This window comes from Melampsora larici-populina (genome assembly GCF_000204055.1).
Source record: "Melampsora larici-populina 98AG31 unplaced genomic scaffold MELLAscaffold_46, whole genome shotgun sequence".
Classification (NCBI taxonomy): domain Eukaryota; kingdom Fungi; phylum Basidiomycota; class Pucciniomycetes; order Pucciniales; family Melampsoraceae; genus Melampsora; species Melampsora laricis-populina.
Window position 1 is genome coordinate 431,140 of NW_006768810.1, and position 23,042 is coordinate 454,181.

At 42.6% G+C, this 23,042-nt stretch overlaps 4 protein-coding genes across 4 annotated transcripts; 1 reads left to right on the forward strand and 3 right to left on the reverse strand.

Annotated features, from left to right (window-relative positions):
- Positions 1 to 1,275: 1,275 nt before the first annotated feature.
- Positions 1,276 to 2,288, reverse strand: MELLADRAFT_117708 (uncharacterized protein; the record flags this gene model as incomplete). Its single annotated transcript, XM_007414881.1, has 5 exons — positions 1,276 to 1,639; positions 1,718 to 1,810; positions 1,893 to 1,976; positions 2,044 to 2,125; positions 2,199 to 2,288. 5 exons carry the CDS (start codon positions 2,228 to 2,230, stop codon positions 1,577 to 1,579), a joined length of 354 nt encoding a protein of 117 aa, XP_007414943.1.
- A 1,224-nt stretch (positions 2,289 to 3,512) lies between these two features.
- MELLADRAFT_49983 (uncharacterized protein) lies at positions 3,513 to 5,600 on the reverse strand (the record flags this gene model as incomplete). Its single annotated transcript, XM_007414880.1, has 4 exons — positions 3,513 to 3,784; positions 3,857 to 3,984; positions 4,063 to 5,190; positions 5,276 to 5,600. The coding sequence occupies 4 exons, from the start codon at positions 5,382 to 5,384 to the stop codon at positions 3,761 to 3,763; spliced, it is 1,389 nt and encodes a 462-aa protein (XP_007414942.1).
- Positions 5,601 to 6,678: 1,078 nt separating this feature from the next.
- MELLADRAFT_72911 (uncharacterized protein) lies at positions 6,679 to 8,740 on the forward strand (the record flags this gene model as incomplete). Its single annotated transcript, XM_007414829.1, has 6 exons — positions 6,679 to 6,861; positions 6,980 to 7,094; positions 7,166 to 7,429; positions 7,516 to 7,779; positions 7,866 to 8,138; positions 8,222 to 8,740. 4 exons carry the CDS (start codon positions 7,002 to 7,004, stop codon positions 8,130 to 8,132), a joined length of 888 nt encoding a protein of 295 aa, XP_007414891.1.
- A 561-nt stretch (positions 8,741 to 9,301) lies between these two features.
- MELLADRAFT_117711 (uncharacterized protein) lies at positions 9,302 to 12,987 on the reverse strand (the record flags this gene model as incomplete). The annotated part of the gene is made up of 3 exons (XM_007414879.1): positions 9,302 to 12,005; positions 12,122 to 12,575; positions 12,648 to 12,987. The coding sequence occupies 3 exons, from the start codon at positions 12,864 to 12,866 to the stop codon at positions 9,982 to 9,984; spliced, it is 2,697 nt and encodes an 898-aa protein (XP_007414941.1).
- Positions 12,988 to 23,042: the final 10,055 nt, after the last annotated feature.

The following is a 23,042-nucleotide window of genomic DNA, read 5'->3' on the forward strand; positions in this document are numbered from 1 at the left end:
GAAAATATTTGACTTGATTGATTGGGGTGATGTTAATGTAACTCTTTTCATTTTTTCTCAAAGTGAATCTTCTTGCTCTTCTTTCAATATGATGAATTTAATCTTTTGATGTGCTTGAATCTGCTTACGTCAATTGGTGTTTTCAACAGTGCCCATTGTGCTTTGCAACATAAAGCTTGTGGTGAACAAACACACCACGTAGTAGTAAGTCAATGGTCTGCCATCTCTTGCAGTCCCATTGTGAGAAAAGCATGTCAATTTCCAATGACAGGCTGAAAATTATCTTGATAAAGTGCTCAAATGATTGAGTTGCTAAAGATTTGGAGGGCTGGTAAAATATATATTCAAACAATGAACTATACAAAAGAGTGGCTACAACTATCCTAAGCTTCATCTTCCAATGGATGTTGTTAGAGCATCCACTATGTTGAGGGTGTTTTATCGTAAATTTTGCGGTCCTGATCGCAAAATTTAATCATGCGTGTTGTAGCTAAGTTGTTAACCGCATGAAATCCACTATGGGATGATGTAACGTAGGATTTAACTACGATAATCTGTTCTTAGAACACTATACACGCTATGGCAAAGTCGAGACTTGAATTGAAGTATCTTACCACACCTCACCCAGCTCACTTCTATGATGATGACTACCTTGGTAGCCAGAAAGAACCAAAATGATGGCTTCAGGTGTTGACAATGAGCATCGAGCTTTCTCACATCTTGCTCGATCTTGGTGAAATCAATCGCACGGAATCACTTTTTTTTAAAACAAAATGCGTTTTTTTTAGCAAATTCAGAGTAAACAGCTACCATCAACAAGCTGTGATTTTGAGGGACGAGGGAAGATTTTGATTGAAGGTGGTGAGTGCAGAGTGGGATGGATACAGATAGATCATTTGATGGCTGTTGACCAATTTGATGCGCCAAAAGTCTACGATAAATCAAGTCGTAGGCTTGCGTAGATTTGAACAAGGGGAGTGCAAGATTTGACGCAGTCGTACGGACCGCATGTCTAAAACAGGTCCATAGTAGACCTGTCTGGATTTTAGCGTTATTCTAACGCTAAATCACATCGTTAACGCACCCATAGTGGATGCTCTTACCTGGAGAGAAGATTAGTGCAGATAGTGATGGTCTTTTGATGGTGGCTAGCTAGATAGATACAACATCACACAAGCTACATCGTCAGCTTATGTCTTTCACTTGATCATCAAGTTTGGGGGCTGAGCATGTCTGATCTCATTTGGTGAAGCCCAAATGCTTACTCGCCTCAGTCAGGACATGTCTAACGGACAACTTTTGAGACAACACATTCAAATCACTAGTATATATGTGCTGCATGGGGCAAAGTCGTCAATTTCCTCAATCTGCATAATGAAAAGACGACTCAATTGCTAACAATTTTTGTTTTACTAGTACATGCTACAAGTGCAAGATGAAAAGGAAAAAAAGAGGAGAAAAATACAATCGATTCTTACGATAAGATTTTAAAAAATTCATAATAGCGTCACAAAGAACGATAACGAAAATCAATTATGTGCGCTATACGATCTCAATCAACAAAGGTGTTCAGAGATCAATCGGCATCATGTCGAGCCGCGGGGAAGCGCCCGTGTAACTCAGTGGGCATTTTCTTGATCTGCAACAGAGGGAAGGAGTGGTTAGTTGAAATGAACGTCATGTTTAATCGGCACTTGTAGAATTGAATCAAACTAACAGGGTAGACACCACTGCTGATGGCCGGTGGCGCTTCCTTGATTTCACCAGTAACTTGGTCTTTGTACAAGTACTTGTAGCGAGCCACTCGGTCCTAGTAAGGATGGCCAAACGATACAAAATAGATAGATTAGCATTGGGTCATTTGTTTGTCTTCAGGAAGGGAAAGTACGAACCTTATTGGTGGCATCACGCTCATTCTTGACTTGCCAAGGTTGTTGAACAGGCGCGAAAGCGCGTTCAGCTGGTTGTCCACGTGTCTAAAAACAAATGGAAAGTATTGATTAATAAGTGAAGAAAGGAAAGCCTGAAGAGATGGGCACATACTGGAAGCCATGAACCACCCCAAACACCAGCAGTGATGATAGTGGTACCTATGATGGCGCCAAGTGGAAGTAAAGAGCCGGATCTGAAAAGCAAGAGAAAATGAAGGATTTTAGCTATGGTTGTAACGATCAACACAAGAAGGGTTGGTAACTGACTTTCGAGCGATGTTGACTACAGTGGCAGACATTTTAGTGAAGTTTGATTGGAGGTGAGGTTTTTGATGGAGGTTTGGTTGGGATGAAGGTAAAGAAAAGAAGAAGACAGACAGATGACTCTTTATAAGGCAAACAAAGATCAGTTTATCACAAGCCTGATGAAAAAGCTCAAATCAAGTTCATCAAAGACGTCACTTGGCAGAGAGCATCCAAAGAATGAAACTGTAGCGATCGCGAGGGGAAAAGAAGGGAAAGCAGGGACTGAAGAAAGGAAATACATAAGTTGAATGATTTAGACTCTGCACATGACAAATGTTACATCACTCTCAAATTGGTTAAACATTAATCTTCGAACCCTTCACTTTAATTCTCCACCAGATATTTATTGGTTTTTCGATGGTCAATGGTCATCTCGATCTGGCTGGATACCTTCGGGCAATAATTCCAACTGCATCACGGTGTCAATGATGATGATGATTGTAATTGTAAGACGGATTAGGCAAAATTACCGATGGAAATCTCGATGATCAAGATATCAAAAAGGCTATTATTATGAAAAGAAAGCGTGTTACCTTCAGCTTCCTATGTGTCCAAGATCAAGAACTCACTAACCACAATTGCTTTAATTGACTTTGTAAGAATCAAATTAAAATAATTCCTTTGATTGTCAATGACCATCAGGCTGTGATGTTTGATCAATTACGTCATTCCCTCTTTAAGTCGCGATGTTAACCTCAATACCTGGCTTATTTCAGATCTCGATCAACAGTTACCCATGGCTCAGCCTCTATGGAATGAGTGATGAGGCCATTTTATTCAAGATCGCAATAGTGAGCTGCTTATACCACTTCATTCATAGTTAGCTCTCATGATCGTAAGCTTAGCCTGATTGAAATCCAACATGGTATCATGTTGAGAGTGCGTAATCACCGCAATTTTTCGCATTCACACCAAACTAGACAAATATTGCTTTCCATCATCGTTCTGATAAGCTTACATGGAACATGGAAAGTAACTTGGCTCGTAAGCTACTTAGCATCAAACCAATTGATACATCATCTCATATGAGGAAAGTCTCATCATTGTTCTGGGATTAAGATCCCACCTTGATATATCCTTATCTTCACTAACAAATTTGTCAAGTGCTTGTCCCTTTGATTTCGGACAACTTTCAAAAGTCACACAAGAGAAACATTAAATCAGTGATGAACTTTGGTAGACTGCTGCGGGGAGCGCTTGGCAAGAAGAGACACTGAGCTTCTATTGCGAGAGTTTGAAAATACTGTAGACGAGGGTCAGAGGACAGCTGACTTTATATGTGAATAGATAACATACATTTCAAGAGAAGACTCAAGATGACAATAAGATAACTAAACAGACAGAAGAAAAACAAAAAACATGCTATTCGATAGAATACATCTTACTTTCAGTGTACAGACCGCAGTTGTTAAATAAATTTCAAGTATAACATTATATATATCTAAATTCAAGTAAATCAACAGGTTTGGCTTGCTCCCTGTGCGCCGCGCTTTGCTTCTGGTTTTTGCAAGATCATGCGCAATTCAACGTCCAACAAAACCAGGTCGCTGAGAATTATAAAGAATGTTAGTTGTTTGATCTCTTGTGTGCTGAGATCCAACTTGAGTCAAATGACGTACCACCACAAAGCCCTGTGATTCTATTCCAAAAGCTTGATCATAACACCTCGAACAATACGGTGTTCCATCTCTCTCGCACATAGTGGCATCTAACGCCTTACTACACTTACAACACCTCAAACATCGCTCTGTTTCAAAAAGATAGGTTTAGTAGGGCGGTCATTTTTGAAGACTGAACACCAAACTTTTCTGGTTCTTTCACTCACTATGCCATTTCTTTCCCAAGGCTAAAACTTGCTCAGCGTGATAGACTGTGCCTGAACACCTTGGACAAACTTTTGGTCCATCTTGAGAGCTCAGGTTGAGAACCAAAGGTGATCCAGTAGCCGGTGGCGAGGCAGTTTTGATCGACCATTTGCTCGGTGATGGACTTGAAGAGGTTGGATTTCTCATGCTTACGGATCTTCCGATAAAGTTGGAAGTAAGCTGATGTGAAGACTTGACACTGCTAGTCTTGGGTGGAGTTGGTGGTGGTGGCCCAGACTGATCGAGTAGTCTTGCAGAAGTTCTTGGGGGTAGATTGGGTGGCGAAACCAATGTGGTAGAGGCAGATCGCTGCAATGTCTGGGATGAGATCGGCCTGTCTTGCTTGAAGCGTTGGTGTTCGGTTGGTTCGGGACGTGCGGGGGTACCAACTGAAGAATTACGAGATAAGGAGCCAGCGGATTTGACAATTATATGCGGGAAGGGAATCGCAGGAGGCTCAAAGTCACTCGAATCCGATTGATCTTGATCATCTGTTTCCGCCACTTGCTTAAGTATGGGTTGATGTCCTTTTGCCGTAGGATCGATTTCGGAACCCAGGATGTGGTCATTGTTTGGGCGAGGTGGTGAGATGTCGCGAGTGGTGGTCTGGGGCCGAAGCGAAGGTGAATACATAGGAGCATCGAAATCATCATCCTTAATGAGCCTCTTATCTTTCTGTAGACCTTTTCCTACTGAGACATGCTGTGAATTGCCATGAAGACTTAGCCGGTTAAAGGCATCGCTTGGCGGTGAAGAAAAGTTTGCCGATCGATCGGGATCGAGTGAGAAAGAGGCGGGGGAGTGATGAGACGAAGGTGATGATATTGCTGATGGTTTAGCCACTTGGTAAGATGGCGGCGATCTAGGCGACGTTGGTGCAGGCGATAATGTGCGACCGGGTATCATCTCGTATTCACCCACGACAGCATTGCCATAACCAACACCTTTAGTTCCGAATGCTTTAGAATGGCACATTTTGCAATAAGGGACATGATCATGCTCGAACAAGTTCACTGCATCCAATGTACGCCCACAACTAGTACACTTGAGACATGGCTTATGATACGGTGCGCCGCCAGGGCCCATCACTATCGATGGTCAAAAAAGCAAAATGTCGCAAAAAGATCAGAATCGGTAGATAGGCATAGGATGTGTGACTAAAAAGACGCTTACCCTGCTCGGCAGCATAAACAGAGCGATCGCAAGTCGGACATTTGGGTGCCGTAGATGTCAGCATCACTCGAGGTGAGGGTCTGAAAGTATAGCGAGCACCGTCTGGCATGATGATGTTCAACGGTAAGCTGGGTCGTTCGGATTTGATGAGCTCGAAAGGAGGCTATGCTGCAGAAGAGACTCGACTGTTAAATCGGATATACTGTTGGGTTGGTGGTAAGTTGGATGCAGGGTGTGAGACAATAAAACCCGGAAGAACACGAAAACTGGAAGCAGTCAAAGTCAACCATGACTCTAACACAAATCTGCCTCCCTCTGCGGCTTCACTACCATTCCAAGTTCCAAACCGACCAGAATGCGAGTCTGATCCATACCATCGTGATAGATACACTTACACCGCATTGGGTTCAACTTGAGCAGGCTGCGTTGCTCAAATGAATCGCAATGAACCAGGTTACCAGGCTATACTCGGCGCAGTGCGCATCCTACCCGCCCAGCGAGCTTGACGCCTGTTTGGCCGAGTACATAGGACCAAGACCAAGACTACGTACCCAATTGAAATGATCAAATGACTGCCACAGACAGCACTCGAATGCAGCTTGTGCTTTGTGGTACCCTACATCAAGGTTTTGTTTCACACACAAGCTTCCATGATGCGGCTCATCTTGAGCATCAGCGACACTCTTCATGCCAGGAGCAAGTGCTGGCAAGCATCGCAGTTTCATGTGAGCAAGTTTTATCAATAATATCTGAAGAGCTCAACATGAGCTGTATGCACAACTTTCAACTACTTGAAGCAAGGAATAAGATTGGATTTATGTAGGAGCATCACTAATTATCTACGATATACCTGACAGGTATGTAGTGGGATCATTTTCTTCACGGCTCTGCAGGAATGATTTTGACCGCCATTTATGTATGGTCATTAAGGTTGATGTAGGTGGAAGAAAGATTTTTTTCTTCAGTAGGAGATATCAGCACAAAGGAATGATTGACCATCACATTGAAGACAATTTGAACATTAGTAACTGCTGTCTGACAGCAACACTTCAGATACGAAGTATGTAATGACACCATTGGAATACACGAATGGTATATGAACAATTCATTGTTCGCGGATGTTGGTCATCACGCCTAGGCCTGATGTGATGGGTCGGGGGGTTCGAGAGATTCATCCAAGTGGAAATAAATTGACAGATGGAGTGGAAAAGCTTCTTTTACTTTTGGTTTTCGGATCACTATATGGCGTTGATGAACGAAACTACGAGGACAGCCCTAAGCTCACGGAGGATGAGTTACGCCTATGGAATGCTAGCAGTTCATCAATGGGAATTCGATTCCCGTGTTGGAGATGACGCTGGTCTTCCCAATAGAAATAGGTCAATCTGCATCATTCCAGATCACAGGATTTGTGAGTCTTGAGATGGTGGGTCTGTGGTCAACATCATCTCAAAGTCTATAAATAGGAGGCTTCAGTTGCACCTTTTGTTGTTGTCATCACCTTCATCATTGCATCTGATTCTATCGCTTACTCGTATAGTTTTCCTTTCCTCATCGCCTCACATTATCTTTGACCAATATCTCAGGTAAGTTTTCTTTGCATGATTGCTTCATGATTCCATCTGGTTTCGAATATTTACCTTTGTCCAATTGCTCGATTTCTGTTACAATTTATCACCCAACACTTTCATGATGTCTATATAGGGACCATTCGAACTCGAACACGATGTCAGCCTCGCAAAAAAAGAACTTGTCTACGTTGGCTTTTGCCGTAGTCTTACTCCTCATTGCTCAAGTCAAGTCTGAAAATACGACCAAGGTGAGTTATTTAGAATAAATTAAACACATTAGCAGCTTTTGGTCGTTGATCATAGTATTTCCTCATTTCAGTGGAAGGTTTGTTCGGCTCAATACATCAAGGCGACTATCGGCGCAGACTCCAAGTTTTATCCAACCGGTGGTAAAACTGGATCTGGTTCTGCTACATGCTCTCTTGGCCAATCTGCTACTTCACAAGGAACATTAGTCGTACATGCCAAACCGGATTTCGACTTGGGAGTAAAGCCTTACTGTGTTTCTTCCAATGCCGATTGTGTGGCAGTCGATGAACCTGTCACTCGTCAACCTGAAAAGGTTGAGAAAACCTCAAATAAGGTGAGTATATAATTATAATAGACCTCCAGTCAACTTGTTATCTATAAATTTCACACTTGATATTAATCAGTACCTCCTCATTTCAGTGGAAAGTATGTTCGGCTCAATATATCAAAGCGACTATTGGCGCAGACTCCAAGTTTTATCCAACCGGTGGTAAAACTGGATCTGGTTCTGCTACATGCTCTCCCGGTCAATCTGCTACTTCACCAGGAACATTAGTCGTACATGCCAAACCGGATTTCGACTTGGGAGTAAAGCCTTACTGTGTTTCTTCCAATGCCAATTGTGTGGCGGTCGATGAACCTGTCACTCGTCAACCTGAAAAGGTTGAGAAAACCTCAAATAAGGTGAGTATATAATTATAATGGACCTTCAGCCCACTTGTTATCTATAAGTTTCACACCTGATATTAATCAATACCAACTCATTTCAGTGGAAAGTCTGTTCGGGTCAATATATCAAAGCGACTATCGGAGCAGACTCCAAGTTTTATCCAACCGGTGGTAAAACTGGATCTGGTTCTGCTACATGCTCTCTTGGTCAATCTGCTACTTCACCAGGAACATTAGTCGTACACGCCAAACCAGATTTCGACTTGGGAGTAAAGCCTTATTGTGTTTCTTCCAATGCCGATTGTGTGGCAGTCGATGAACCTGTCACTCGTCAACCCGAAAAGGCTAGCTCAGTTAAATCATCCTAGATCAACGTAAGTGATAAATTGGTTTTTTGAGACGACTTTTTATCTTTAATTTTTCACACTTGGTATTAATGAATTCCCTTTCATTTCAGTAGAAGATATGTTCAAGTCAAACCATTATGACCAACATCAGGGTAGTTTACATTTAGGAATTTAGTGATTGAAAGATGACTTTATTATTATGACTCGATTTCATCATCAGAAGATTGCTTCTTTGTTTTTATCTATCAAACAATTTTATTTCTATTGAGTTTTTTTTACATTTGTTATCTCTATATTATGTTCTCTTTGCAGTTTCTTCTTTATCATCTTAACGTTGAACCTTTTACGACCCTTCCACATCAACTGTCATCATTGATCTCAAGAACGGAGAAACCATCTGTTTAAGCCCAAATGATTTCAAAGCAATGGATTTACTCACCTGAGTTCACTTTACATTGATCTATGTGAATCAAATCGAAAAAATCATCTTAATGAAAAGACATCCTAAGTTACTAGAGATATATATGTGAAAATTTAATTCTTGTCGATCTTGATACATTACTCTCGCCTCACAATATTTTTGATAGCTTTGAGCACAGATGATCTATCTATCTTACCCAAGACCTCTTTCTTGACTCTTCACGTGATCTTTTCATCACCACGCAGAATTCAAAGCCTTGTTCATGATAAGATTCCAATGTTGTAATTCAAATCTGGTATGAAAGAGTTGATAAAAAGAGACAATTTCAATAATACATTGCACTTGCAAAATGAATGCACCGGGATGCCACAAGACTGATTCGAGGGTAATCATTCACATCGTCATCTCACCCAGCCTCGTTTCCAGCAAACTAATCACCAGCGTAAAGCCTGAGAAGGTGTTCAAAAGGGTGTTCATAAGATAGCTTGCCTCATCAAAGTTTCCTTCAGTATCAACATGCCGACCCGTTAAATAACAATCCTATCTCCTTTGAAATCGTTTCTTTGTCGGCTAATTCACCGGTCATTCCCAGAAGAACGCCCGGGTGGTAGCATTGGTATGAGTTTGGGAGCTTTAGGTAACCAGAACAGTTGACAATGATTTTGATATCTTAAATCACATTGTGAAACTCCATTTGAGTAATCTTATCCAGATAAAATCAATATCAGATTTCTCTCTCTTGCGCTCTTTCATGATCTCTCATCAAATTAAAAAAAAAGAATTGGTAATAAAGATCTCAACAACACATCAACACATCATAAAAAACAAACAACATAGATTTTCTTCTCATCATAGTAATACTAAATAAAAAAAAAGAATCACAAAAGAACCAATCTATCTTGATACAAGAAAGAATAGAAAAGTAAAAAGGAAAAAAAATAAAAAAACCTTCATCAAATTAAACTAATTGGTCAAACAAACACACACACACACACATTAAAAGTGTAACTTATATTTCCACTAAACAAATTCACAAAGAAATCGAAATGAAATAAAAGGGAATAAGATATATATATAAAAGTTTGTATAGAAAACAAATCATGAAGAAAAGAAAACTTGTCTGTTTCCCAAACAGTCAGAATATATAAATATAACATAATATAAAGAAGAAGAAGAAAAGAAAAAGATATTTTTTCCAACACCAGCCCAACCATCAAAAAATATATTTATCAATACATACTAATTTTGATTTTTTATATATATTAGAAAACCTACTAACAAAAACTATACAAAGAAACCGAACAAACACTCTCTCTCTCATCATACACATCCAAAGTTTCCAATCAAAAAAAAAGAACACACGCAGTCGGTATAAAGTTTCCTATAAAGTTTCCTTTTGTTTTTTCCTGAAACCTTTTTTTGTTTTCGTTTCAAGTTTAAATTGACTACCTACTTTCCACGTTGACCATCACCATTCTTTAATGATTCACCATACCTTTCTAAAGCATGTTTTCTAATCGATAATTCTTCTTCAAGACATTTCACTTCTTCCAACATTTCTTTAATCTCTTCTAATCCGATTCCATAGATTTTCTTTAATCTAATCGAATTTAATTTATCAATTAAATATCCATAATGACAAGTTAACCAATAAAATCGTAATCTTGCTTTGGTATATCCATTGGAATTTCGAATTTCAATTTCTTCTTGTTCAGATTCTGATGAAGATGAGATCGTTCGATTTAAATTCGAGTTCGGTTTATCTTCAATTGGTGCTCGCTTGATAGATGGGACCGTTTGAGATTGTCGTTTGAAACTTGGTAAGATCGGGTCTCCATTCGATTTCGTTTTCTTTATTGAAGATTCATCTATAGCCTTAGTTGCATTAGATTGTGACGAAACTTCTGAAACAAGAGGTGGTCTAGGTGATGGATCTCGCTTGACAGCCAAATGAGTATTGTTGGTCTGGGTACCATTGAGACCGGCTTGAGGGGTAGGAGCACTTGCTTCGTCTTCCGAACTAGTATAATCTACTGTACGTTTCTTCTTTTTCTTTTTCGATGGACCATGATGATCCTTTGAATCATTATCGCTCTGCCCACTACCACGTCCATCTTCTGTGGCTGCTTGTATCTTGCGGATCGTGGGTAGAACAACTCCCATTGGATGAGATCGTCTCACCTCCGGTTCCTTTTCTGGTGCCTGACTTCCATTCATTGCCGGCCCACTCGCTGCTCCGTCCTCAAGTGGTCTTTTCTTCTTGATATTCGACATATTAGTTTGCGTCGAAGGTTTGTTGGCCGGTGATGGAGCTCGTTCGGTTGAAGTAGACGCGACTTTCCTAACCACCACAGAAGAATTACGGGCAATAGGTTGAGCAGAGTTTCGTTTCTGACGAGGATCATCCCATTCAGATCCAGCTTGTAGTCGACCGCTTGGACTGTCCGTACGTCGAGTAGCTTGTCCAGTTGATCCAGTCCCACTGTCTGTTCTTGCCAGTTTGGCTGGTCGACTTGATGGCTCATCATACCGAGTCGTACTCTCGTCTAATGGTCGCCTCTTTTTGGCAACCGTGCTCACTTGGGTGGATGGAGCTCTTCGGTTAATCACATCACTTTCTCTTCGACTCTGTTCCTCTCTCTCTGTATCGTCATCTTCATCGTCATCATCGCTATGAACGGTAGCGGAACTCTTGATGACTCTTTTAGCCTGAGTAGGTTTGCCATTGAGTCCCTTTTTGACCATTTTCTTCTTGGCCGGCAAAGGTGCAACAGGTAATGAAGTAGCCGAGACTGGCATCGGCGCCGGCGGTAAAGGTGAGGGTTCTCTGATGGGTTTGACCGTAGGAGCAGGTGGTGGCGGTAGGAAAGACTCTTGAGCCGCGAGGGGTTCTTTGCGAGTCTTGCTGAGATCTGGTTTCGCCGTGCTAACTGACTTACGGATTGGCTCAGATGGAGATGGCTGTGAGGCCGATGAGATAGATTTAGGAGGACCTCGATCCATAGGGTCGGGGTGAGCGTTGGAGCGCGATAACTCAGACTCGCTGCCTTCAGAGAGACTTGTCATGGCCGTGGTTGCGCTGAGCTTGGCGGTGTTATCGGCAGTAGAAGTCTCATCCGATGCGTTTGAGGGAGGCGTTGATTTTTGATTGCCCCGCTTGTTAGAACTAGACCTCTTGTAAGTTGTCGGTTGGGGGGATGGGATGCGAGCTTGAGTGGGTGCTGGCGGTAGGATTGAAGCGGAATGAGCAGAAGTGTCGATAGCTGGAAGTGGAGGTGGATTATTGAGAGTAATGGTGGGAGTGTTTGCAGTAGACGCGTGAAGATGTTGATTGTTATGCTCCGAAGCAAGTTGTTTACCAGTTGCGGAGCCGGGCAAAGCTCGTCGGATAGGAAGAGGTGCTGCAGGTAACGTAGCTGGCTTTGGGGGAAGCGCTTTCGACCTTGATCGATCGACAACATTTTTCGCAGCACCTAAATGAAAGAAGGTCAGTTTAGACACTTAGACCGATGACATACAGCCTTGAAAAGAAGGTGCAATTGATAGAGGGCTGAAAGCATCCTGTACTGTGACCATGTATATCACTCACCAGTCTTTGCCTTGGCTTTCCCTTTTTTGGCTACTGGGATGGCAGGCGCATCAGTGAGGACCACCATCTGCTTCTCCTTCTTTCTTCGCTCTTCCTCCATTCGTTTTTCCTTTAGACGTTGACCTGCGAGCCTCTCCTTCTGCCGCTGATCACTCAATGGAGGAGCCATGGCTGTAGATCGAGTTTGTGCGGGTTCAGGGGGTGAGAGACGAGGCGGGACAGGAGCCGTTACAGGGGCAGGGGCAGTGACGGGCACCACAGGTGGCGGCGGAGGTGGACGATGAACCTCAAATGTGGGAGTGCCGACTGGAATACGCATCAATCCAGTTAGAGGTACACGACCTAGACCGGGTTGTTGTTGATGCTGATAGATCTCCTCTGGCTTATTAGAGGTAGGTAGGCCAGATCGAGGTGAAGCGAGGGGTAAAACGCTAGTAGGACTAAGATGAAGGTTCTGTAATCGATCATCATGAAGAGAGTGAGTAAAAGTTGAATGAATGAAGGACGATTAAGTAGGTAAACCTACGCCTTTTCCACTTGACTCGAACTCTAATCGTAATCCACCCTCTTCGCCTTCCTCGACTTCACCATCCGCTCGTAACAGTTCAGCAAATTGATCTGCAGAAAGAGTCAGTTTGAACATAAGAGGTTGAGGTGATTGAGAATTGTTAGTCGGAATTGTTGGTAGTGGTAAATTGAGAAAGTGAGGTAGAGGAAGTTGATTGGTAGGCGTTGTGGTCGACATGATGAGTTGTTGTTGATGTTGATGATGTTGTTGTTGTTATGAGTTGATATGATGAGTTGATATGAATGATATGATGATAGAGATGATGAGTTGTTGTTATTCTTGATGAGTTGTTGGTCTTGAAGAGTAAATTAGCTAGTTTGGGTAAACAGGGCGATCCAAAGCAAAGAAAGAAGAGATAGGAGTACATAAATCACTCGAATTTAAATGGTAAAACTACTTAATTAACCACTTAACCACTAATTCTCAACTGGTTTCAGCCCACTGAAATTTAAATTTAACATTGAGACCTGATTCAAACTGATATTTCTCATTGGGGTGTATTTCAATCTCATCCTCATCATCAATCTTCCTCGAATCTTCGACTGGTTTGTACCTAAAACAATCTCATCTGACCTCAAACACGCCTTCTCATAGGCACATCTCTCATAGGCACATATCTCATAGGCACAGGCACATAGCCTATTCTACTGTAGAGGTCATTTCTCTGCTCGCCATCTTTATTTATTTAGAGGGCCGGAACTAGAAAACCATGCGGTGGATCACATATGTACATACACATTCGCTGTGGTTCAACCAACTTAATTGCTCTTCAGCGGGGATAAATCTCGAGCAGTGATATGATGTGTGACCATTCAGCCGGATCATAACCGGTTAAATCTCCGAGCAGGTCAACCAGATATCGGATTTAAAGCCCTTCTTTGATCTGCTGTGTAGTTTTACATATATGTAACCTGTTAAAATCTCTTGACTCGCTTCACAAATTCATTCTTGCCTACATATCAAATTGGCTGATGATGTGGAGAATCCTGCAGGGTATATTTGCCAGTCCAAGAATTATTCATTACACTCGGTATTGATGTATCCCTGATATCCACCAGTACTTTGATCTTTATCAAACAGCTTAAATGACCAATTGAGCTCATGTGATTCAAGTTCAAGTCTCTTTCTCAACACTGTTGCAGATATTTCAAAGCCTGCTTCATCATTCAATTGCAAATGCTCAAACTGTTTGTCAGAAACAGGTTCTTGCAGCAGTTCCCCTCAGAGTCACAGCTTGATCATCACTGGTAAATTTCTTTCATGATCATTGTATAACACAGTGTTTAACTGGTGTGAAAAACTATGAACCATAAATAATGAAAAAAAGATTGGAATATGTGCTAGCTACTGTTGGCAAAAATACCTCATGGAACACTCTCATTTATTCACAATTTGAGTTTTTAAGACTTCAGGAGTGACATTGGGCTTATGAGATCTCTGTCTCTTCTCTTGAGATCAATCTGCTTCATGTCCAGTAATGATATCAGCCATGGAAGAAGGGCATCTTTTCCTATTTTGATGAATTATTTTTTATGGGTTCATGGAATTTTACACCTTTTTCATTTGTTTTTGTGTCAGTGTTAAATACATAGGTGCAAAAGATGTGGTGAAAAAATCAGGTGACCCTGAAATGTAGTTTTACACTACATTTTTTACACTGCATCATGAGGTGTAAAAAGATGTGATGTAATATTCTCAAAACTGAGCCCACAAAAGGTATTACAAGAATCCACCACGTCTGGTTTCAACTTGTAATACCTAGTTGAGTATGAGTATTGATTGTTGAGAATGAGTGTTGATTATGATTATGATTGACCCAAAGGCCTCTTGAACAGGCCCCTTCTCAGTATCAATGATACACCATGAATACCAAGGTTCAAACCCAACCAAATACACTTTTTTATAATTCAAGATATTCAAGTTTCTAAATAATTTCTAGCAATTTTCAACAAGATCTTTCCTTTGTCTTTGTATTATACTTTCAACTTCAAAATTGGATCATGGTTTCAAATAAAAAAAAAACACAGAACAGGCAAAAATGAAAAATGACAACTTTGAATATTCAAAAAAAAATGAGGGGAGGTGCATTTTTACACTGTCCTCTTGGGAGTATCAGAAGGGCCATGTAATTTTCTAGCGGCTAGAAATTAGCCGCTAGACATGTCTAAATACATACACGCAGCCTTCCCATTTCAGCATTGGTTAACATACTTCCCACGTGCTTGACCAAAAGAAACATCATACAAACCTTTTGTCATAGCCAGCGCTCATCTGCCTGGACCCACAAGATAACACCTTCACTCTGAGTGTGATCTACCTTCCGGGACACAACTACACACCGGGCAATGCCTGGGCCAACATCTCTTTGTCCTCCAGCTACCAACGCACGCACCCGCACTGGCTTATGATATAGCAGTATGATACAACAGATAATGATACACAGTATCTGAAGGGAATTGAAGGTTGTAATAAAATAAATCAGGTGAAGTTAAGTGATTGAAGTGTTGGCAAAGTTGAGAAATGTGGTAGTTGACATCAATGTAAACAAGTTGAATGATGATATGGATCTCCAAAAAACTTAACATCAAGTAGGAATCACAACATGAGCCCCTTGTACAAATTGCACCAACTGATGAATGTGATTGATTTACTTCTTAATGGAAAGCTTTGATTACTTCTGCTAGGCTGCTACTCTGTACACCATACACTTGCTGGTCAGCGGGTGCCTCTGTGTGAACGGGTGAGGCCTTGCCGAGCCTTATGCATGAAACAACTCACTACTAGTGATCAATCTTCACTGGTCACATCTCTTTTAAAACATGATCTTCTAAGACCATATGGCTCTACATGGATGCACTGTGAGATAAGAAATTGATCATGAAATCAAGATTGAACATCTAGGAGGATATGCTAGCTACTGTTGTCAAAGAAACTGCACAGCTTCAAAGACCAACTTGCAATATTGTATTTGATGCTGTGTACAAAATTTCATTCTTAAGAATATCCTGATGATGGAAATTTGGTACGGAGACTACCACTTTGAACACTTCAAACAACACTCACAAAGAAGACTGTCTTTTAATGCTTCAAAGCAATACCTGTCTGATTGAAGTGGAATCAGTTAGGTGCTGATGGGTAACAGACACTTGAGCTACGCATAGTGGCCCGGGGGCCTGGTATTGCATGGAATTTTTGGCCTGGGGCTGGAGATGATCAGGAGCACTGTGGGTGGCCACACTTGGCGCTAGGATCTCCCACTGGGATGCCTCCCGCTCCGTTGAGAGAAACAATTGACAACTAGATAATGACGAAATTGAGGCTTGCACCACATAAGACTTAAACCCTCTGTCTGACAGGAAGGGTGGTGGGCGGGAAAATAAAAAATATTACAAAACTAAAGGATGACAAATAGAAACAATAGTAGAAACTAGTTTTGTAATAAATGATAAATTTACAATATTGATGGATAATAGTAAGATGAGTATAGTACTTTTTAGTTGCTGTTTCTGAAAACAATGAAGGATGAAATTAGTGGGAAAGAGAGACAACCACATGACAGATGGAGGAAACGAAATGCGGTCTGAGGTTCAGCACACTCCTTGGGGTGAACTGACATGAAGCCATTCTGTTGCCCCTCTTTCCAGAGTAGCTTCGCGTGTTACCTGTTACTGGTGTGACATCCACCCTGTCGCAGATTCCACTTGGTTAACACCTTGTGCCAACTTTGACCAAAATATTCTAGTTCACTAGGCATTCAAAATGTTCTTTATATGATGAATGATATTTTGATTTGCCAAAGGGAGAATGGTTTTGCTGACTTATATCAGACCCAAAGGCGGTTTGAAATACATATCATATCTTCTACTGGATATTCCCGACTTCAATATCTATTGGGTAGTTTCCTTTCAGTGCTGAAAGCAAGTTTCTAAGAAACAACAAAATCAAGAAAAACATATGTGAGAGTTTTGCATTCAAAGAGTTTGTGAAGTTCCTTTTCAACACTCTGGAGCTTGGTTGAGTGTTGATTGTTATAAGTTCTTGAGAACATATACCTTTAAGAGAATATTTTGTTTTGCTTTATCCTGAGACCGTAACATTTCATTTACTTTTGCACTATTCTATTAGTATAACTTATAAGTATCTTAGAAATTTGATACTCTGATTTTATTCATTTCAAACAAACCACAAAACTTGATCCCTTATGTTTATGCATGATAACCAAGCTTTCAGATTCTTTTTCCTGTTCCATGAACTATATGGTATCCACTATGCATGGCTCAAGTCAAAACTTGTGTCAATTTAACTGCTGAAACACATATATGGAACACTCACTGGAACACTATGGACCTGTTTTTGTAATAACAGAACGCGGAATGAAATTCTACGCGCTTGAGCTGATGTTCACACCTGGACAGACAGGTGAGATGATTGAGCTCAAAGACTCGAAAAGACTTATAAAAGATAAGAAGGGCGGAGAGAACTCAACGCCTTACCTGGACAGACAGGTGAGATGATTGAGCTCAAAGACTCGAAAAGACTTATAAAAGATAAGAAGGGCGGAGAGAACTCGACGCCTTACCTGCAACAGAGCAGGAGTAAAAGCAAGCGGAAAGTTCTGAGTGAAACTTTTCCTAACGGTCATATATATTCCAAGTAAACATAATAAATGAGAGAAAGATCGAGTAAAGAGAGCTAAGTATTCACCTGGACAGACAGGTGAGATGATTGAGCTCAAAGACTCGAAAAGACTTATAAAAGATAAGAAGGGCGGAGAGAACTCGACGCCTTACCTGCAACAGAGCAGGAGTAAAAGCAAGCGGAAAGTCTAGCAAGGAGAGGTGAGTGTTTGATGCGGTATACAATGTGCTGGAGGAGAAGAACTTACTCTGAGTGAAACTTTTCCTAACGGTGAGGAAAAGAACTCAGAGTCAGAGAGAGCATAGGTATATAAGAAAACACACAACAAACAAGCAGAGAGAAAAATTTTGACAACGAGTGTGAGCTAGCCCAGAAGGGAAATCTAGATAACTACTGGTAACACCTAACACTCAATGCGGATCAGTATTGCTCCCAAAAGGTACGTTCTTCCATATCTATACCACCCTTGAAACCACTTCACACCTGACCATTTCATCCTTCCATCCTTCTCCTTGCTCGTGATGTACTTGACCATAACTACCTTAAAACCATACCTAGGTTTTTACCATAACACACCCCCTCAAGTTCATCACGAGATAGTTTTCATACCCAGGAGCCTACGTAGACTAGCAAATTGAGACGAGCCCAGAGGCTTGGTGAGGAGGTCGGCGATCATGAGATGTGTAGGGCAGTGTTGAAGTACTAGTTTACCGGCTTTTACCACCTCACGGATCCAATGATAGTGGATCTCGATGTGTTTCGTTCTTCCGTGAAAGATGGTTTTGTTCGTGAGGTGTATTGCACCCATGTTGTCACTTTCAAGGATTGTTGGATTCAAGTCTTCGTAACCTAGTTTAGACATCATTGTTCTCAGCCATAAGAGTTCCTGACCGGCTTCTGTAATCGCGCGGTATTCAGCTTCAGTTGAAGACAGTGCCACAGTTGGCTGAAGTCGGCTACGCCAGGATACAGCACCATTAGCAAGTAAGAACACATAACCTGTGGTTGAGCGCCGAGTGTCTTTGTTGCCGGCCCAGTCGGCGTCACACATGGCTTGTGGACAGTGTTTGCTTTTGAGGCCTTTGACGGAGGTAGGTGCGCTGCTTGCTGAGTAGATGATGCCCAAGTTGATTGTGCCTTTGAGGTATCGGAGTACGTGACATGCTGCACCCCAATGTTGAAACCCGGGCCAGTCGAGGTGTTGAGAAAGGGTACCTACCGCATGCGCTAGGTCAGGCCGCGTGCACTGCGACAGATACATCAGTGAGCCTACCACGCTACGATATGGGAGTTTCCGGGACGCGAACTCTTCAATCTCGTCCAAGTTGGGTTTGAAGAGCTTGGTGTTAGGCGGGAAAGGAGTGCTAGCAGGTTTCACCTCAGTCGAGTCAAACCGTTCAAGTATCTTGCTGGCGTAGGCTTGTTGGTTGATTGAGTACATGAAGTTGTCTTGACGTCTGATCTCGATACCCACAACAGTTGAGGCTAGGCCGAGGTCCTCCATTTCCCAGCGAGACGAGATCTCCTTCTTGAAGGCAAGGATATCACTACCTGTGATTGCCAGGTCGTCTACGTGAACATATACGGCAGTGAACACATTCTGCACTCGTCGGATGTAGATACAGTGGTCAACTTCGCACTGGATGAAGCCCACACTGACGAGGAACTCTTCAATGTCGTCCTGCCAGTACTTAGGAGACTGTTTGAGTCCGTACAGAGATTTAAGCAACCTACAGACCTTCTCTTCTTCACCGGGTACTTTGAAGCCTTCGGGTTGTTCCACGTATATGACTTCGTCGAGATCGCAGTTAAGGAACGCGGTCACTGCATCCATTTGATGTACCTCCCACCCGTTGAACGCAGCAATAGCAATCATGAGTCTTAGCGAGGTCGGTTTACCGGTGGGTGCGAATGTGTCGAAGTAATCCTCGCCCTCTACCTGAGTGTTCCCCATGGCTACGAACCGTGCCTTGAACTTCACGGGATTGTTGACATCTGAGGTAGGTTTCTTTCGAAATAGCCACAGACCACGTATCACATTAGCAGACTTGGGTCGATCTACCAGATACCACACCTTCTTGTCGTGCATTGCCTGGATTTCCTTCTTGCAAGCCGCCAACCAGTTTTCACCTTCGGGACCTTTCACAGCCTTAGAGAAAGATTTAGGAGTGTCGTCAGTAGTGAGCACCATGTTGCAATTGGGGGTAATGCAGTCGAAGTGTTGATGTCGATCCCAGGCAGTCGATATAGAGGATGACTCCAGGCCTTCACCAACTGTTACGGCAGTGTACTTAACCGCCTCCTTGACCCTGCCCGACCTTCGGGGGTAGGAGGTTGCGGGTGGTTCCTCAACGGCAGTCGATGGTTCGACAGTCGGAGCAGGTGTGTCTTGGGGAACTGGCGAGGTTTGGGGAAGTACCTGGTCCGGAAGAGTCGGCGGTGCGTGATCATCATCACTTTCATCATCGAAGTACTTGATGTTCACGCATGGGTTGGTAGGTGTCAAGCTTGTACTCTCTGCCGGAGCGTCAGTCTTGGATGAGTAAGGGAAAACATTTTCATTAAATGTAGCGTTGTGGGTGATGATGAGCTTCTGCGAGGCTAGGTCAAAGATCCTGAAGTTGAAGTTGTCCTCCTCAAACCCCATGAGTACACCCTTGGAGCTGACAGGGTTAAACTTCAAACCGCGTATTTCTTTTCTGATGAGAGAAAACGCAAGACACCCAAAGATCTTGAGGTGGCCGATGGAGGGTTTCCGGTAGTGCCATGCTTCAAACGGTGTCTTATTGTCCTTGAGAGACGAGGTTATAGTTCTGTTGGTCAGAAACACGGCGGTGTGGCAAGCCTGAACCCAGAACCTCAGGGGCATAGAGGACTCTATCATCATTGACCGGGCTTTCGTGCTTATGGTGCGATTGCTTCTTTCCGACACGCCGTTCTCTTCAGGTGAGTAGGCGGCAGTGAGATGAAGGGTGATGCCACGTTCACGAAGATAATTCCCAAGGAGATCATTTAAAAACTCACTCCCTCTGTCAAGGGTAAATTGTTTTAACATCTTACAGGTCTGTCGTTCTGCAAGGGCGATGTAAGATCTGAAGACATCATAGACGGATTCTTTTGATTTGTCTTTCAAGAAGTAAATATGGCGATATGAGGAAAAATCATCACAAAATAACGCATAGTACATTTCATCTTTGATGCCTTTCACTCGAATGATACCACTTAAATCAACATGTACGTTTTCTAGATGACATGTAGCTCGAGGTCTAGTGGAGGAGTGTGGAGTTTTATGGTTTTTAGATAACGAGCAGGTTTCACACTCTTCTAGTTGGGTGATAGAGCTAGGAAGACCATTCACACTTCTATGATTGCACATGACTTTAAGATAGCGGTTACTCAGGTGGCCTAGACGACGGTGTTGGAGCATCGAGAGTTCTTCAGCTGATGTAGAGGACGAAGCGATTTCAGAGATTGGACTCACTGGTTCAAGTGAGACATACATCAAGTTGTTGGACGCGAAAACTCCGTTGAATAAAGCTTCACCCTTGTAGATTAAGGAGAAACAGTTCGGGTCATTTGGGTGTATAATGACTTGGACACCTTTACGAAGCATTGCACCGCCGGCCAGTAGGTTTTGAGCCAAATCAGGAACGAACAGGCTGTTGTTGAGTTCGAATAGCTTTCCTGACCCCGATTTCAGTTTCACAGTGCCCGTGGAATGAACTGCCAATGAGACATCACCCCCAGCAAGTTTTAACCTCTTGGACGCATTGTCAACTTTCACCATGGATTCGGCCGCAAATAAATTGTCGGATTTGAACATGTAGTGGGTGGCGCCCGTGTCATACAAGGCCCACTGTCCACCGCTTTTGCTGACGATATTAGCGGCAAGAGATTCTTCTTCAAATACGGTGTGAGAAGATTCAAACGTAGTGGTGGCTGAGTTTGACGCAGTGATGTCTTCACTCTCGGGTTCATCGAGATAGATGTGAAGCGACGCAAACGGATTCGTAGAGGCGACTGATACACTTGCGGACGGTAATGAAAGTTGGCGTATACCTGAGATAGACGAAGACAGAGAGGAGTTCTGAGGTCGACTGAATACCGGGTTGTTTTGCTTGGCCTCCATTTGGGCTATCCACTGATCGCGAGCAGCCTTGTTCCGGGGTTTTGCGAAACATTTCTCTGGGGTGTGAGTAGACGAGATGCATTTGTTTTCCGTGCACCGTGGCTTGTTGCGACGAGAGTTTCCACCCCCAGACTGAACAGCAGAGGATGCGTATTCAGTCCTGCTCGCTTCCACAAGGGCAGGCGTGGTAAAGCCACCATTCCTTGCTTCGTAATCGATGAGGTACTGCATGACTCCTTCTCGAGTGAGAGGAACCACATGGGCGTAGATATTCTCAGAGACGTTTTCAGAGATTCGGGATTTGACAGTTTTGATAAGTTTTCTGGCGGCTTGCGATGAGGTGAGCTTTCCTTTGTATTTGGCATAGTCCGCGATGAGGTTGTTAAACTTGTTGCAATGAATCTTGAATGAGTCTGTGCTTAGGATTTTCATGTTGTTGATGGCATCTTTGATGGTTTGCATACCAGCCTCGGAAATCTTCTGATGGTGATTCTTGAGGAAGGTCCAGATAAGAGAAGGTTCGTAAGCCAGATCATCATCGTCATCGCTATCGTCGTCTTCATCGTCAGAGTCTTCATCCAAGCTTCGGCGTAGTTTCAGCATAGTCTGACATCTAATTTTGTTATGACTATCCATTAAACCCAGCATCCATATGGACACTACCAATTTTACCTTCAGGTGTTGTTCATCAGACAGAGTGGGAGCTTTGAAGTCCAATTTTGTGAGGTGTTTGTGAAAGTCGATAGCCTTCAACGCTTGTTTGATTTCAATGGCCCAATTTGGAAAGTTTCCGTCGGTGAGCTTGGTATCAATACCGTATTTGGCTAGTACCGAGGTCAGCTTCTGAACAAACTGCTGGAGCGGAGTTCCGAATACTTTGGTGTCCTTTTCATTGGGAAGTAACCCTTCAGGATTTGTGGTTGACATGTTGGGTACCTCAGTATGAGTGTCTGATTGAGCGTCGTCAAAGGAATCGGATTCTTCGCTCTCGTTATCAGTGAGAGTAGGATCAGGCGATGAAGGTTCGGGGTTTGATGGCATAAAACTCTGGACGATGGACGGATCGTTGGATAAGTCGATATCGAGGTTCAAGTCGAGATCTTATGGATCTCTCGCTACCATGTAATAACAGAACGCGGATAAAAGATAAGAAGGGCGGAGAGAACTCGACGCCTTACCTGGACAGACAGGTGAGATGATTGAGCTCAAAGACTCGAAAAGACTTATAAAAGATAAGAAGGGCGGAGAGAACTCGACGCCTTACCTGCAACAGAGCAGGAGTAAAAGCAAGCGGAAAGTTCTGAGTGAAACTTTTCCTAACGGTCATATATATTCCAAGTAAACATAATAAATGAGAGAAAGATCGAGTAAAGAGAGCTAAGTATTCACCTGGACAGACAGGTGAGATGATTGAGCTCAAAGACTCGAAAAGACTTATAAAAGATAAGAAGGGCGGAGAGAACTCGACGCCTTACCTGCAACAGAGCAGGAGTAAAAGCAAGCGGAAAGTCTAGCAAGGAGAGGTGAGTGTTTGATGCGGTATACAATGTGCTGGAGGAGAAGAACTTACTCTGAGTGAAACTTTT